We start from the raw sequence: 18304 nt of genomic DNA, 5'->3' as shown, positions 1-18304 counted from the left end.
CAGTAGGGTTTATTTACGGGAGAATTCCTTGAATACCATAAAAAAAACTTCCAATTCCCTATTAGTCACTAAAATTTTTGTAGTTCCTGCCATCTGAAAACACTGTGCGAGGGTACTGCTCATAGGTGCAGCTGTCCGCTATTTAAAAAAAATCATTGATCTTCTATTTATTCAAAAATCATAGATTTTTTTTGTGTAATCTATAATCTATAGTAATCCATTTTAATTAGATTAAAAAAATCTTATGTATAATTTAAATTAAAATTTTCCAAAAAAACTATTTTTATAACTTGTAATAATTACGAGGACCTTAAATAAAATCCTAAAACTCTGACAAAATTTACTAATATTCTTAATATGTGATATAATAATTTCTAAAATTATTTATAGACCTAGTTTATATGGTGTGTATATAAAAATAGAGTATTACAAATAAACTCACTTTTTCACCATATGACCTAGGATTGGAAATAATTTTAGAAATTATTATATCATATAATAAGAATATTAGTGAATTTTTCTAGATTTTTGAGATTTTATTTGAGGCTCTAACAATTGTTAGAAGTTATAAAAGTAGTCTTCTTTTGAGAATTTTAATTTAAATTGTACACAAGCTTTTTGGATGAATACAATTAAAATAGGTTGCATATGGATTATAAAACACGTATAAAAAGTTTTAGAATTTTTAGGGAAATAGAAGACTACTGATTTTGAAGAAATACAAAACCGCTGTGACTATGAACCATATCTGTGAACAGTACCCACGCATAGTGTTTTCCGACGGGAGACCGAACAGAATGGCCGGGAATGGTAGGGAAGAAAACAAAGTTAAAATGGATGACATACAAGCAGCTTCAAAAATTTTAGTGGTATATAGGGAATTAGAACATTTTTGATGTCATGCAAGGAATTCTCCCTTTATTTATGGAGTCGCCTTAAGGGCAGGCACGCCATTGCAAACCGGTAGTGTTTGGTTGGTGGGATGTCTTTAGATAGGATGATCTTATTCTTTTTTTCAGGCGTTTCGTTGGAGGATGAGGAGATATGATGGTTTTTATAGGATAATATTTTTTTAATGCTGGACGAGAGGATTCTAGAAAATTTCCCATTTTAAAGTGGGCTTGTTTTATCCCTTCTACCAAGCAAGCATTTTGAATCATCTCATTCTTAATATATGGATTGGATCATCTTATTCCGCCTTGTTCTCTAACCAAATACTACCTAAATGAAGCTTTTACCAAAGGTTGGAACCCAAGACGACAAATCCATCTCGTAGGGGCACTTTACATCGGAGTTTGTGGTTTCAACCCGAGAACCACCTGATCATCTCCCTGGTTCAGGGATCCAGCCAAAAGTAACCGCAAAAGGGGAATGCAGATGAGTATACCACGGAAAAATCTTTGGTGTAAACAGATATATTGGTGTAGACGTGCAAATAATGAATATTGTCTTTTCGATTTTCATCCGAAGGTTACGGTTGATCTCACTATCCTACTAGTGGAGGGGTTAATTTACAAAGAGTAGCGAGTTGATGCGAACCTGGCGGCGAATGACCCCATTGGAGTGCTTCGTGGAGAGGAGCAGTGTTAGACAAGGAAATCTTTAGTGTAAATGTGCAAACAGTGAATGTTGTTCGTCCAATCCTCATCCGAAAGCTACGATTGATCCTATCATCCCACCAGTGAAAGGGTTATTTCACGATATTCTGTGGCAGCACGAAGGATTTCTGCAAATCAACCCCTCTACTTGTGGGATGGTGGGATCAACCGCAACCTTCGGATGGGGATTGGACGGATGATATTCGTTGTTTGCACCCATTTGTTTGTTTACACCAAAGATTTCTCATGTGGTTCAAACTAGCAAATAGGTGCAAACAGTGAATGTCGTTCGTTTGATCCTCATTCGAAGGTTGCATTTCACCAGTAAAGAGGTTATTTTGTGATATTTTGTGGCAACATGAAAGATTTATGCAAATCAACTACTTCATTGATGAGATGGTGAGATCCATCATAAATTTTAGATGGAAATTGGACGGATGGCATTTGTTGTCGATCACCACCTGCGGTCATTCCTTCCACCTTGGTGAGCGTCCGGTCGCACCCGCACAGATATGTTGTGTTTGTTTGCAATGACCACGACCGGGCATTCCCGCCTTCCGACATTGTTGCCAGGACGGTCTGCTCGGGCCTGGTGTGGGTGAAGCTCCATGTGCGATGGAATCTCATCGGGAGATTCGTCGAGGTCACCCATACCGAGCTGACTAAAAGGTTGAGAATGTAGCTCGTGCTGTTGGTCAAACACAACCATTGCATAACATCGCTGACAACCACCGACCACAACCAGATTCCGTGTATGCCATGAGGCAAGATTTCAGTGTAGGTGCCCATGTGTTGTGCTCTAATGAGAAGGTTTGGATCTTAAGATTGGCAGCAATTTGACAACACTAGGCATGCCTTGAGAACTTGGAAAGATCGACCAACAACGCCACCCCCGTCATCACCGATGAGCAGAACAAAATGGCCATGGAATGTCGGTCCAGGAGGCAGGGTCTGCCTGTGGTCGGTGGCAGGGCTGCACACACGTAGCTCCTCACGCGGCTGGTTAGTTGTGTAGACGAGGACGAGACCATCGCGCGACGTCACGAGGTCATCCTAGCCTCAAAAGTTTGTTGTCAGGGCTAGTAGGTGGCATGCGCCGATGTTGTCTCCACAAGATACATCTCCTCGTTCTAGTTCCTCACCAAGTTTCCATGCAGGAGGGAGGGCACGAAATGACCAAATTAGTGTTGTTGAGAAAAGCCGGATGTAGAAGGCCCGGTCCGTGATGTGGCAGCGCAGGTCCTTGCACGTCGTGGCGCAACGCAAGAACATCACCAGGTCAAAGCATGCCATGATTTCCTATAGGAGGCGAAGCCAGAGTGACGTTATTATGTTACACTATCACTACTACAAAACTAGCAATAGACAATTGGCTATTATTTTCGGTTTAGCTAGAATCGACAGTGATAATATATCATCATAGGTTCATAACCTCCAACAGCTAATCATTCATTGAGGTCATTGGAATCGGCAATAATACCCCTTATAACTGCTTGTTCATGGCACTCAATATAAGTATATTACTGTTGGTTCATGTCACAAACCAACATCTGGATTGCAAAAGATTGACTAAGCCTATGCTATAGCTAGCCTACTCCTATGCTAGCGTAGCTTCGCCTATGAGTCTCTAGCTTGTCCCAGTTAGTGTCATTATCGTCGTTGTCAACGATGATAGGGTCATCGAGGCTATGAGCCTCTCCATAACTTCTCTTTGCAGGATAAGAGTGATTTTTGTCCTCCAAGTCACCTAACACTACTGCAAAAAGGCATTAGAGTGCTGGTTAAAAAATAGCTTTAGTACTGGTTTTTTAACCAGGACTCTTTACTCGGCACTGATACTAACCAAAAAGGTTCATGCCCCCAATTGGCACTGAAAAAGGTTCCCGAGCCAAAAAAATAAACGAGCCGGTTCAGCTGAAACTCTTGCCGCCGCCACCATCGTGCTCCTACCACCATCGCCGCCTCATGCTCAAATCGACTCATCCCATCCATACAAACACATCTCACAATCAAATCGACTCATCTCGGACTCAAATCTTCTCATTTCATCCATACAAACAAATCAACTCAAGAACACAACACAAGAACAAATCAATTTCATGTTATTTTGAACATTTCAGTACTCTATCTCATGCATCAGAACATATCAACACAAGAACTGGACGACTCTATCTCGAGATCAGGCCTGACCCCCTCGAACGCATCTCCAGTGCCCCCATCTTCCGTGCTCTTTGAACAAGAAGAAGAATCCACATGCATGAAGCAGTTGTTCGTGTGTTCGTGCTGCGCCTGCAACACCATCCAAGCACAAACACACAACTAAGAATAGAGGTACTAGTAACCAAATTGGTAGATTGTTACTACACAACAATTGAAGTAGCAACCAAAAATTATTTCACAGAGCAAGTGACCAAGAACACATAGAGGCAACTAAGAATAGAGGTACTAGTAACCAAATAGGTCAATATTTGTTTTTCATAGGAGTAAAAACTTACTAACTTTCCCATTGAAAAAATTAATGTTTTAACAAACTTTTAGCTAATAAAGCTAGTGCAAGCAAATAAGCAGCAGTAGTGACCTCCATTGAGTCAGAGAAGGAGGGGCATCTCCTCTGGCAGCGCCTGCACCTCAAAGAACCAGTAGAAGGGTGCCCTCCCATGTCACTCATCGACATAGCTAGAGAACTGGGACATGCTCAGGCTCTCCAGCTGGCCAGGGAGGCGCTCCACCCTCGGGAGTCTCGTAGCAGCGGCGAGGCAGGAGTGAGGGAGGGGGAGAGAGAGAGGAAGAGATAAGGTGGGGAGAGATGAGGACTCAGGAGTGAGGATGCGAGGTGAGAGATCGAGAGGATAAGGCAAGCCCATCCATGATCGAGCCGAGTAGACGCCGCGATCCAAAATTCTATTGCATAGAAATTTCGGGTCCGAACACATCTGTGTCGGTTATGTTTGGAACCAGCACTGAAAATGAACTATTGGTCTCGGTTCTTAGTACCTCAGCCATTATTCATGCGTGGGGGTTTAACAACTAGTACTGATACGTCTTCAGTTGCGGTTTTTGCACAACCGACACTAATACAATGCTACTTATGACCTGTTCTGTAGTAGTGTAAGGATTTATGATAACCTGAATGAGGCATGACCCAAGTGCTCCCATGGCTACGAGTGTGTTGTCCAGATGTACGATGAGAGCATTCATGGAGGGCATTGATTCTTCCTTTGTCCTCTTGCGAGGGTGAGAAGTATATCACCTCAATCTAACGGCACACGGGGTCGTAGTACCGGAGCTCCTCAGCCTGTACGGCGGCCAGGTAGGAATGATGCCTGACATTGAGCTGAGGGTCAAGCAACTCCAGGTCTACTTGAGCCATACCTGCAAGTTCAAAAGTTAATTAGACTTTGTTTAGAAAAAACAAATATAATGTAACAAGTAAGAGTGCAACATATGACATGAGAGATTAAAATGTTTAATGCGTACATAAATATGTTAACATAGTCCCATTCATACATTCCACATGACATAATGTACTCAAGAAAATAGCAATCACAACTAAACACATTACAACAACAGACATAATAGTAGTCTAACAACTAGAAAACAAAGTACAATGATGCATACACGAATATTCATCACACTGTGAATTACAACATGAATCAAACTTAATGAGTCGACGAAGCCGACAATCAATGAGCACGAGGACATCTCCTATCTGCAGCTAAGCCGAAAGGACATGCTTCAGCGGGGTTGGTACCTGGCACACCAATGGTGCATTTTTGTAAGTGTGCCCTGTTCAGTTGCACTTGCTACACCATTTCACACGACAATTGACTTCTACTTCCTCCATGTCATTACGGATCCTCATCGTCCTACGTCGTCCCTTCTTCTGCTTCATTTTGTCGGGATCAGGGATGAACATGCAATCCGTCCTAGGGTCCTTCGTGAAAGAACCATAAATCCAAAAACCATATACCTCATAGTTCCATGTGCTGAAGAGAGCTTCCTTCTTGAAGTAGTCCGAGATATATCTTTGAGTCCTCATGCCCAAATGTGGGAATCACATGTGAGCATGGCTTGTAGCAACTGCAAGCACACCTATCATCGAAGAGGGTGCACTCCTGGATAACTCTCTCTTGCTTGCCTCCCTCATGCCTTTGTCCCTGCAAAGAACTTCATATCTATGATGTGCAATACCTCATGGGTTCACCTAGTGCATTTTTTACTTCTCCGTCTTGTCTTCCATATACTTAGTGATCTTTGTCCCATAAATCAGATAACCATCATTTAGTGCTGGCTGAGCTATTACATAACGGTCCATGAAATACTTGCAGGTTTCTTGAAGATTGAACTCTACAATCCCGACTAGCGGCATGCCTCTCACACCTTTCATCACCCAGTTGTACACCTCCACTAAATTTGTAGTCATAATTTCATACCTAGCCCCGTTAGTGTCATAGAGTAGAGACCACTTCTCATTCGGCTCATTCTTAATCCACTCGCTGAATGATCTTGCAGATGATTCGGTCCTCCTCATCATTTCTTCGTGGTCCATTAGTAGGGCCTCAATAGCAACTGGTTCATCCCTCCAGTCCCTTCACTGGTCTTCGTGCATGCTCTTGTATTTGTTTCTTCATCAACTCAGAAGTGTCTCCACATAGCATCAATCTTTCGCTGCTAGTTCTGATAGCACAACCTCTTGAATATGTTCATGGGGTTCTTGTTCTTAAATTGTTAGAAGAAGTTAGTACCTAAATGCCTCATGCACCACCTACTATGCAAATCTGGCCACATAGGACCCATCATGCCATCCTTCATACTATTCTGCAGATCCTGAATAGCCTTCAACAACCTTGCATGCTGGTCATGTATAACGCACATGTCCAACCAAGAACTTGTAATTATCATCTTCACATGACACATGAACCAATACCAACTAATGGTGTTCTCACTCTCCACAAATGCAAAGGCCAACTGTAGCATTTGGTTGTTCCCATCCACACCAATAGTACTAAGTATCTGATCCTGATACATGCCAGTAATGAAAGTACCGTCGATGTAGAGGGTAGGGTGACAATGCTCAAAAGCTTTGATACATTCTCCTAAGGCAAAAAAATTGCATTTTAGGACGTATTTACCAGGTTTAGATAGCAATGATTACTTATCGAAGTCGTAGTAAGTCATCAGATTCCTTCGAGTAATGGTTTGAAGCAATCGTGGAAGATTGTCATTTGACGCTTCGTAGGTCCCGAACCTCATCTCAATTTCTTTCTTCTTTGCCCTCAAGGCATTGTTGTAGTTGATAGTGTACTAGTATTGCCCCTCAATTGCCTTGATTATGGACCCTGGTTCGTAGTTCAAATTGTTTTGCAGAATGGATGGCAACAAAGGCTAATATGAAGTTTCTATGGCTCGACTCAAGTTCGTCCAGTGTGCAATTATGGTCCATCACAATCGACAACTCCAAATAGTCAACCGACTTCCCTTAAAGACGTGCATTCGCCATAGGCAACTCTCCTTCATGCATTTCACATCGTACTCCTTGCTTTACTACACAACATAAAACTATCATCGATGCGATGTCGTTCATTGAATCCTAACATCATTCATTGCCTAACTAGTAGGGTATCTAGCCCCCTTAGTCACCTCATTCTGAGTATACTCCCATGGCACATGATTCCCTTCATTCACCATAAGGTTGTTGAAGTTCAGATTGTTTCAGTCCGTAGGGACATGAGCATTATTCTCATCATCTGATATGTCATACTCAGGAGTTTTGTCAGGCTTAAGATCACCCCGCTCCATTTTTTCAATTAGATTAGGGATGCGTACCCCTTCGTCTGCCTCATCGGTGGGTTCAATTGGAGCAACCGATGACTGTCTAGCATCCGGTTCGCCAGCCTCATCACCCTCCTCGTCCTCGTCCTCCACATACCCCCATTTTGCATCTCCCCAACTCTCTCCTTATTCTTTCATTACACAAGCAACGTAGGTGGCCAACCTTTTTATCCTATATCATGTAGATACCTCCTCCAAACTTGGTTTTCCCTAAGTGGGTACAACTTCTAGTACACAAAATTAGTCCTACAGTTGTCCACAATGCTAATGGTCATCTCTTGAATATCGGGGTCTATTTTGAAACCCCGATCAACTAGTCATACAAATGCCCGGGACACTCTTCTGCATAGGTGTAGGAAAAATGGCCCTATTAGGCTATGTTTGTAATTTTGGTGATTAATGACAATATAGTCAATGTGAATAACATATTTGCCAAGAATATATGTTAGTAGGTCTTATGGATGCAATACATGAAGAAGTCACCAAAGCCGGGATAAAGTTTGGTTGAATTTGAAAAAGTTCCAGGAGAAATGAACTCACTGGATGGTCCGATATTCACATAGATAAACACACCAGAGCATTGTGTCCAGAGGAATTTGACCTCACCGGAAGGTACGGTGCCATGTGTTTGCTAAACATTGGAGTATTTCTTAGTGACACGTGTGCAAAATGGACACAAGTGCTACGCCGGAATGTCCGATGCTATGGAAGTGCACATGTCGGATAATGAATAGTGCAAAGAGGAAGAAGAAGCAGAGGACCCCACCAGATAGTCCAATAATTGATTTGAACACACGGAGGCAAGCGCCGGAGCATTGTTGAAAAAGGGAAGATTGCAGTGACCTCACTGGAAGGTCTGGTGCTCTGAAGATCATCTCATTGGAGTAATATTTCTAGAGAGAGTTGCACTAGGTTGGTTGGCCGAAGACAACCCAACAGATAGTCCGGTGATGAACGTGTGCACACCGGAGGCTTCACCATAGCAATTTGTGTAGAAGAGATGCAGAGGCTCGGATGGCTCAGATAACTTATTGTAAAATTCGGTGATGAAGAAGAAGTTTACACCGGAGTGTCCGGTGTTCACAGTGGCTTGAGTGAGATTCTAACGGCTAGATTGTGAGAGTGTACTCACTGGATGATCTGGTGTTAGTACTACTGTTCTCAGTGGATCATCTGGTGTTAATAGCTTTTCAGAGCCGTTGGGTTAACGGCTAGTACGCGGGTTTGAGGCTATAAATACCCCTCCACTCAGTCATTTGACGGTGTGGCGTGCAGCTGGAGTCTAGAGAAATCCATATACACCTCAGAAGACATCCAAGCCACCAAAGTGCTTAAAGTGATCATCCAAGGCAATTAAGCATAAGATTAGAGAGTGATTAGTGTTTATATACCTAGAGAGTGTGTTGCTCGGTGATTACTGCCTAGAGAGTGAATCAAGAAGTTATCCAAGCTTGTACCTCTTGGTACGCCGGCACCTTAGAGTTTTGGTGACTCGTTGGCAAATTTGTTGACCCTTTGACTTAGTGTGGAGCAATGACGAGAAGCGTGTACGGGGACGCGGAGACCTTGCCTTGGTGGCTCAAGCTCTAAAGTGATCACGGCGTCGAGGAATCGGAAGAGAGGCTAGTGGTGATACCTTGCCTTGGTGGCTCATCCAGGTGGAGGCCTTGTCTTTATGACTTGATGGAGCTCCAACGTGGACTAAGGGTGGTATTCATGCCATCGATACCACGAGAAAAATCCTTATACCGAATTTGCTCTCTCTACCTTACTTACGTTTCTGGATTTACTTACTTACCATTTACCTTTTTAGATAGGTTGCAAACATTTTGATCAGTAGAGTAGACACACTAGATAAATCTAGAATACATTTAAATAAAAATTAATATAGGTTTATCTTGTGTTATTTTTAGAGCCGAAATAGTTTTAAGTATCCCAATTCACCACTCTTAGGACGTCACCAATCCCTACAATAGGTATGTATATACCCTTATCTATTGACTCAAACATCGACAACACTACCTATTCCTAAACTATCACTTATCCGACATACCTGCCAACGATCGATATAAAACTGTATCATTATTCCGATAGAACATAAAAAAATATATGGGAACATACTCTATAAACCTACATCTAATAGTACAAATTTGATTAATAACATGATCCAAATTTACTCTATATTGCAAAAATAGTCCTAACAATGCTACATCTAATACCTCTAAATCCCACATTTATTTTGCTAAGTTCTGTCTAAACTTACATCCCATTGCTAAACCAGGTCTAAATTCTAGATCTAATTCCGTACTTATATCTAAATACTACATCTAATTACTAACAAATGCCTATAGACTAGATCTAACTACTAAATTATATCTAAACCCTGGATCTAACCTTTACCCTATATCTAAACCCTAGATCTAACCTTTACCCTATGTCTAAACCCTAGATCTAACCACTACCTAGGTCTAAACCTAACACTAATGGCTATGCTACCAGATTTGTAAAAAAACAAAGAAAAATTTTACCTTTTTTGCCTCTTCTTCCTCCTCCTCCCCCTCATCTCCTCTCCTCACCATTATGCGCTATCTCTTCTCTCGTCTGCAAATGAAGCAAATGAGTGTGAGGCAACCTGGTGGCTACACGACGCGTTTTATATACAAAATGGTACCAACTGTTCAACTGGCAACACAGTGGTGCGCGATGCTCTTGTTGTCCATTGGACGGGCGATAATAAGGTGTCACCCATCCAACAAACGAATATCGTCCATCCAGCAGGCGACGATAGTCTATTTATACTATTTTTTTAAATAGTCGTGTATTTTTACAAATATATATATATATTAGAAAACAAGGAGCGCACAATCGGGCTCAATAGGGCCGAATTCGCTCTCGGGCATGTTCTTATCTGATTCCACTGTTCCGCTCCGCCTCCCTCTTGAGGAGCAATTGATTTTTTGCCATCCTACCAGATGACGTACCCTCAAATGCCACTCTACTAGAGTTTCTTGCCCATTTGCCATCCAAACATTGTTCAAACCCAGTTTCTCGTCGCTCACAAACTTTTCCGTTGTAAATAGTAACCATAAGCTTAAAAAAGGCAAAAAAAAATATGTCCATTTTTGTACATACTCTATAATTCATAAGAAACCCATTTTAACTATATTCACTAAAAATCTTGTGTAGAATTCAAACTAAAATTCTTCAAAAAGTGCTGCTTTTGCAACTTGTAGCAATTTTAAATCCTCACAAAAATTAAAAAAATCTGAAAAAATTAACTAATATTCCTCTAATGTGATGTAATAATTTATAAAACTATTTTCCACCTTAAGTTATAAGTTGAAAAAGTGAGTTATTTTGTAATGACTATTTATTAGTAACTCACTTGATGCATTACAAAGTAACTTATTTTTTCACCTTATAATTTAGGGTGGTAGATAATTTTATACATTTTTAAATCATATTATAGGAATATTAGTGATTTTTTTAGATTTTTGTGAGGACTTAAAAATTACTAAAAGTTGCAAAAGTAACACATTTTAAATTTTTTTAATTTAAATTCTACACAAGATTTTTAGTTAAATCTAGTTAAAATAGATTGCTTAGGAATTATAGAGTATGTATTTTTTGCGTCTTTTTTAACTCATGATTATTATTCACAATGGAAAAATTACTGTACGTGAGGGGAAACCGGATTTGAACCGTGTTTAGTGGCAAATAGAAAAAAACTCCGGTAAAATGGTATTTGAACGTACGATATCTGGTAGGATAGAAAAAAATCAATTGCACCCCTCCCGGCGCGGCGGCAACCTGCCGTTTCTGGTCCGCCGCCGCTTGCTTAAACCCTCTCCCCGAAACCCTAGCCGTGGAATACCCCCACCCATTCCATGGACGAGCCCCCGCTGCCGCCGTCTCACCCGCCGTTGGAGCTCGCCGGCGCGGCGCGGGACGTGGAGCTCTGCCTCTCTGTGGCGCTATCCCGCGAGGAGGTTCTCCGCCGGCGCCGGTGCCACCTGGTGCAACTCTACTCGCTCTACCGCGCTCAGTACTGGGCGCTCGCTGACGAGCTCCCTGCCAGGTACGGCGAATATTGGTGGGACCACGGCGCCAGCCCCGTGCTCCTCGATGAGCCCCGGTCCGCTCTGCCTCCTCCTCCGCCGTCCCTGCCGCTGCCGGAGAATGGATGCGGTGTTGGACCGCTGGTGAATGGTGGCGGCGTCGGACCGCTGGTGAATGGTGTCGTCGGTGCCGTCGCCCCTGCGGCTGCGGGCGGGAGGGTGGGTTGCGTGGCCGCGAATTGCGAGGCCAAGGCGATGCCCCTGTCGCTGTACTGCTTCAATCACATCCTCTTGGACCCCAAGCAGCAGCTGTACCAGCCCTGCGCCTTCATCACTAAGCAAAGGTATACCAGGGGACTCCAGGATACGCTGGTTTCTATAACTTCACAATTTTGTTATTTTATTCTGGATTGGTGCTACGATCATTTTGTAATTTTGATCACGATGGTGAGGAATTTTCTTGTGCGTTTTGTTGTTTCTAGATGAATCTTGTAGACCTTTTTGTGATAGTTGTTTCTTTAGAGAACTTGTTTATGCTGAATGATTTGGTTGCCCTGTTGGTGATTTTATTTATAACACATGAATGGAAGAGGACTAGATTTACAGAGATGTTTGGTAGTTGATCTTTGCGCGTTTTGACCAAGGCTAACAATTCTGGTTGGAATAGGCTGGTTCCCGCGAATTCCTTGTTTCCCTTTTGAGTGGGGTTAGCTAAAATAGCACCCGGAACTAGTATGTCAGTGGAGTGTTAATACTTGTGGATATACATGATGATAGTATGAAACAGAAAATGAAAACTGGCGGAACAGAACAAAACCAGAAGCTGGCTTGTAGCTGCCTCCTGGCTTTGCTCCATGAACTAGGCAACTCTGTTTTCTTAAACGCTGTATTTGTCTTACAGAATCTGAACCAAATTTAGGAAGGGGTCAACTGACAGTTCTTAAAACTATAGCTTCAAATTATGACAAGAATATAGCATGAATCCTTCAACTCATGAACTCTGTTACTGGTCCATCCTTCATTCCTTGTATCCATATATCTATCAAGACTTTTTTGGTTTGTCAAATCATGCAATCATATCTTGAGTATATGGCATAGGAATTTTGATTAATACCCCCAACTTCCCAATGGCCTTATCATGGCCCTGTACCTTCCCATGTCAATGAGAAAAAGGTGAAATTGAACTGTTAGGTAGATCTGATGTCATAGCTTGGTCCTGCTGAGTGATTATTCTGTTAAATGTTCTGAAAAATCATTAGATATTTCTAGTTTACACTTGATCTTTTTTGGGATTTGTTATTCAGGCGCATTTTGGGCCTAAGCTACCTATACTCACCACATGCCACATAACAAAAGTCAATGGGCCATAGATCTGGCAAAATGGGCTGACATGCGGCCCGGTACCGTGGGCATGGCCCAAGCACGACACGACAGGCCGAGCCGTGCCTAGGCCGAAACCGTGGCACGCCGGACCGGCATGGCACAACCCGTTATGGACTGAGCCAGCACGATACGACCCACGACACGGCACGGCGCAGCACTCGGGCCCCTCGACAACAATCTCCCATGCGCGTCCTGCGGCCGTGCGGGTCATGTGTCGCACTCGGAGTAGCAGGCCAACAGACATCAGTCCAGCAGAGCGTAGTCGTACTAGCGTAGGCACTAGCCGCACTACTACTAGTAGGCACTGTACACTATACAACATGGGATTGAAATATTGAATCAATGCATGTAGTGGGTGGGGCCCACATGATTTCTCACTCTCCTGTGAGTCTGTGAGTGACAGAGGCTCAGCCGCTCAGAGCTCAAAGCTAATGGGTAACGTGCTTAACGGGCTAAAAAAGGTCCATCAGGCCTACCGTGCCATGGGCCGACACAGCACGGGCCGATCTTACGTGAGCCGTGCCTGGGCTGACTGCTCGGCACGCGGGCCGGCACGACACGACCCACTTGGCTAATAGGTTGAACCGGGCTGTGCCTAAACGTGTTGTGCTGCTACTAGGCCTGGGCTGTGCCGTCCATTTGGCCAGCACTAATGGGCCATATCATCTTTATCATTACTAGTGGAGTCCATCCGTCACACCATCTTTTCTTATCAACAAGGGAAAAATTGACTAACTGAAACAAGTTTTGGGATAAGCAAGCCAGTTGATAAGTTGGGGTTGCTAACTGAAACTCTTGTCCAAGTTTTGGGACCAACGTGCAATTGTACTCTTTAATGATCTCTGTACATTTGGTTTTGCTCCTATGAAGATTTGCACCTACAATTAATGTCTATTTATTAGCCTTGCTAGTGAGTCACGTCATCGGGAGATTATTTAAGCATATGCCTCGACATCTCTAGGGAGCAATAATTTATGGAGCGTGTACGTGAGTGACCGTAGGTGCGGCAAGCCAAACAGGGAGATCCGGAGAGCGGATTCAGCTTCAGTGCTCCGACTGTGAGCTTGTCTAAGCCAAGTAGGGAGAGCGGATTCTTTGAGTGATCTGAGCATGAGCTTGTCCAGCCAAGCGGAGAGGTTGGGAGAAGGGATTCTTCAAGTGCTCCGAGCACGAGTAGGGACTACCTCACCTTCGCCAAGGAGCACGAGCACGGATAGAATAAGGATTACACCGTTTCTCTTCCTGTCGTTCTAGAGATCAGGCAACATGAATCCGCCTCCATTTAACCCATCATCAGAAGAAATTGGCAAAGGAGACAAGAATTAAACAAGAAAAAAATGAGACGCAACAAAATAGTATCATACTAAATATGCTATACTCGAATACAATATAGTTTCGTTTCTCTCTCGGCAGGTCCCATCATGTACGTGAGCAAGTTGAGCTATCGTGGCTGAGCTTGACCCATGCCATCCCCTCAACTCTGTAATGCTCGACTTGCACTTCATCTTTGGATCCACCATATGCTTGGTCCGGATTGCTGTTCTCACCTCCCGCTAGTATTACATTAACATGGACATGGATGATCTAACTCAGATTCGGGTGTCCGATTCGGCAAATAAAGTTTGGACACAAAATGTCATTTGGACATAGACACATGTATCGAATCCGAGTTGGATTCAAATGCCGATTTGGCATACTTCTTTGGACATTGGTGTTCAGTGAAAGCGGGGCTCTTTGGACATGTGTTTTTAGTCAAAGCGGGCTCTTCATGAGCGAGGGAGGTGGTCTTGATAAGTGACAATGACAAAGTGAACGGGCCTGATCTCATCCGGACTTGTTGCTGTCTCATTTTGTGAGGACAATGGGGAGCCGTGAAAAATTTTATGTTTTGAGAAAGAGGAAATGTTGTTGGGGCAACAATAAAATTCAATAGATGTTAAATTGTTAGTGAAGTGACTGGCTCAGTCATTGTTGGTCTGACCAGTAGTAGTTCAATGGTTAGACTAGAAAAAAATATTAGTTTTTAATATTCTAGTATTTAATATGACAAAATATATTTACCTTTCTTAGTGATAACAAGCTATATTTACCTACTGTCTAGATGGGCAAGTCCGCATGCTTAGCCCAGGTTATTTGACCATTTGCCCGTTTGGGCCTGATGTGTGTTGTGGAGTTGCAGAGGTGGGGTTTCGAACCTCCACACTGCATGTGAACAAAATTACATTTTACCAATACTGCATGTTAACAAATAAATTTTACCGGCTTTGTTCTAAAAAAAAGATCCTACATGGAAATGGATAGGACCAGGCTTTGGTTCCTGTTTTTGGGTAGAACTGATAGATTTCACATTCCTGTTAATCGATAGCCAAATGAGGAATATAGCTGGACTTTTCATTTAAAAGAAACAAATTGCACAATTAGACTTTTAAACATGTGTGTGATCATTTTTGAGGGTTTATTAGAATATTTTATTGTTTTGCTATTTTATATAAAAAATTATCATTTCCCTTCTGCCTTGCTGTATTGGACGCTTGGATTTGCTGCATTGGTGGCCTGTTATTCACATTTGTTTCCGAGAAAGACCGGAAAAAGAGAGCTTTTATGCCATCATCCATTATCAACTTTATGTGAAGAACCTCCTAAATATTATCATCTTTAAAGATTGTTTGAAATGAAAGATTGTTTTAAAGATTGGATATGTAAAAGATATGTTTTGTCTGCAAAATGGCCATATAATCTTGAACAATTTTGTGTTCCCAAATGTTACTATACATGGAATAGTTGCAATCATTTATTGCGATCACCTTCTGACCTACTGTCTGGAAAAGCAGCAATATGACTAAAATATGCCTCAGTTTTTTTTAATTTTTAGCTTTTGGAATTTTTCTGGCAGTTCTCCATACTGATTGCTATAATGGAAATAACAGAACATGGAATGTGAGCTACTGCATGGAGATTTATCAATTAGTTTATTCTTTGCAAGTTGCAAAGTTGGTGGTGAACTTGGAACTGCAATGCACCAGTTCCTTGCGAAGTTGATTGTTTTTTAGCTATAACATTACAACATTGGTTTGTCTCTTTATTACATAAATTTGTGAATTGCCTGGTTTTATTTTTTACTCCTGAGAGGTCACAGAACCAGAGTGTCCTAGACAATGTTTTCTTAGTTCTTTTCCTGATGTACATAAGGTTTTGGCTTTCATTTCCTTTTTTTTTTTTTGGAAAATTCTGTGTGATAACTAGTTTTTGATTTTTTGGGGATTAGGTGTATACCGAATCCAGAACTTGATTGTTCTATACACATGAAGTTTTGCTCTGCTAGTGATATTATTCATCTGTTAAGGTCTTGGTATAAATGATCTGTGTTATACACATTATGGATTTGAATTCTTGGTCCAAGGAACTATATTTTGTAATCAAGACTATTTCTTGGGTCTTAGAAATAGGAATGGGCATGTTTGAAACATTTATGATAACAGTGCACAAAAGAATGATTTTGTGCAATGCCAATTTATTTTTCTAAGATTGATCATTCATCTTGTACTTGAGAAATATTTCTGCATATATCTCAAACTCTTTGCCCTGATGATTTTGTGCAGTGGTACGCCAAATGGGAAAGCAGCTTGTGGAAAACCCGTTCTGAGAGGCATTACTCCATTGCGATGTGCTGACCATGATCCAAAATCTCAGAAACTCATCATCAAAGCTTTGAAAAATGCAGGAATTGACCTTCCCTTGACAAGTAAAAGTGTTCCAAAATTGAGTCTCTTGATTTCTGAAACAGTCCGCGAAATTCAGATGAAAAGAAAGCTATCCCTGACTGGTGCAAAGAATGCGCCTTCTTATCAGTCATTGAAATGATTTGTTTGGATGCCTATGAACTCTTTGTACATGATGGCCCTACAGAGATGGAGATATTCCGTTGTAGATATCAGGTGTTAAGGTGCACCTAATTTTCAAAAGAAGAAATAATGAAACCGTAAAACTATTTAATGTTATGTTATAGTGCCGAAAATCTTGCAGAGATGAATGCTATGCAATTTAGAGCAATTGGCTGCTTGTAAGCTACCCTCTTCAATCCTTGAAAGGAAGAAATAAATTTTGGACTTTGAGATTTCAACAGCCACAGGAGGTATGCAAAATCAACTAGATCACTATTTGTCTTTTGATTTGTTGATGTATACATGTTGGTAAACATATCTATTCAAATAAGGGTATTTTTGCAAATTTGCAACAGTCTGTAGTTATTTTGATAAAAGTGCATTTTGCTTTACTTTTAACTGTGGATGAAAATGCCTTTATTCCTTGTAGCGTTATGATAATCTCCTGCTTCATTGATGATACATTTGAATAATAACTTGATTTTTTTTAGGCTAGCTTTGGGCCATGTATTGATTTTTCTAATGGGTATTTAAAACTGTTACATGTGCAGTACCAATATATTTTTTCCTAATTCTAGTGGATGAAATGTCCGGAAGTATATACAAAAAAACAGTGTTACCCTCCTTACAGTGCTGGTGGGTGTGCAGATGTTTAAGGAAATTATAAATAACTTCTTTTTGGTCCTGAGTGTCTAGATTTCGGTATTAACATCCTAGTATCCTACACAAGTATACATAGTGAGCGCTTTTGTGTACTGCTAATTGGATTTGCAGTAGCACAATGATACATCAGCCGTTTATTTGTGTATTATGCAGTTATATCTCATGCTCTGCGAACACTCATCGTGACACTGAATTCTATGACAGGAATGCCAAATAAAGTTCAAGGAATTGGAGGGGGTTGTACAATGTCTTGGATGGTCAGATCAGGCTAACCCGACTAGTTGAAGACTTGTTACAGTTTCCTTCTCCCCTTAGTCTTCACCCTTTCGGGAAATGTCCAGCCTGGAAGTTTGTTGATCTCTATGTTACAGTTTCTCAATATGAGACTTGTATGTAACTTATATTCCATATTGCTTGTGGTCACACCAGAAATGTAAGTACATATCGTCATAAATTGTTGTCATTATTATGGATTCTAGGTATAGGTCTTTAATATTTATGTTTGGAATTGCAACATAGCATTGAACACTCGTCGTGTTTTGGGGCTAAATTTAGCTTGCAAACCATGACTCCAAGGTTGATCGGATTGTGTTATTTTTGATGTCTATGCTTGCTTCGTGGTAGAGTTGTTTTGTTAGAGTTAGACTAGTGTGCAACTCATTGTTCAGTTGCAACCTGAATGTTGACAACTTGATATGTTGATAGAAGGTGCCATGCCCAATTTTGGACATGATGCATCATGTTGAACAAATACATGACATCATACATTTTCTTCTACATAACTGTGAGCTCATCCCACAACATAGAGCATGTTCCTGCAATCTACATATACTCTACTTGGGGCATGACTTCCTTCCACTTATCATCTGTTGCCTGCAGCCAACCACTT

General features: G+C 41.5%; 1 protein-coding gene across 4 annotated transcripts; it reads left to right on the top strand.

The window, feature by feature from the left end:
- Positions 1 to 11208: 11208 nt before the first annotated feature.
- LOC133904817 (uncharacterized) lies at positions 11209 to 17990 on the top strand. Of its 4 annotated transcripts, none has more exons than XM_062346391.1 (4): positions 11209 to 11832; positions 16471 to 16814; positions 16895 to 17003; positions 17620 to 17990. In XM_062346391.1, the coding sequence occupies exons 1-2, from the start codon at positions 11318 to 11320 to the stop codon at positions 16730 to 16732; spliced, it is 777 nt and encodes a 258-aa protein (XP_062202375.1). In that variant the 5' UTR covers positions 11209 to 11317; the 3' UTR covers positions 16733 to 16814; positions 16895 to 17003; positions 17620 to 17990. The 4 variants fall into 4 exon arrangements, with proteins under 4 accessions (XP_062202375.1, XP_062202376.1, XP_062202373.1 ...); XM_062346392.1 differs by having other exon boundaries at positions 17569 to 17990; XM_062346389.1 differs by having other exon boundaries at positions 16471 to 17003.
- The last annotated feature ends 314 nt before the right edge of the window (positions 17991 to 18304 follow it).

This window comes from Phragmites australis, chromosome 22 (assembly GCF_958298935.1).
Source record: "Phragmites australis chromosome 22, lpPhrAust1.1, whole genome shotgun sequence".
NCBI lineage: Eukaryota > Viridiplantae > Streptophyta > Magnoliopsida > Poales > Poaceae > Phragmites > Phragmites australis.
This window is presented reverse-complemented; position numbering and strand designations above follow the sequence as displayed.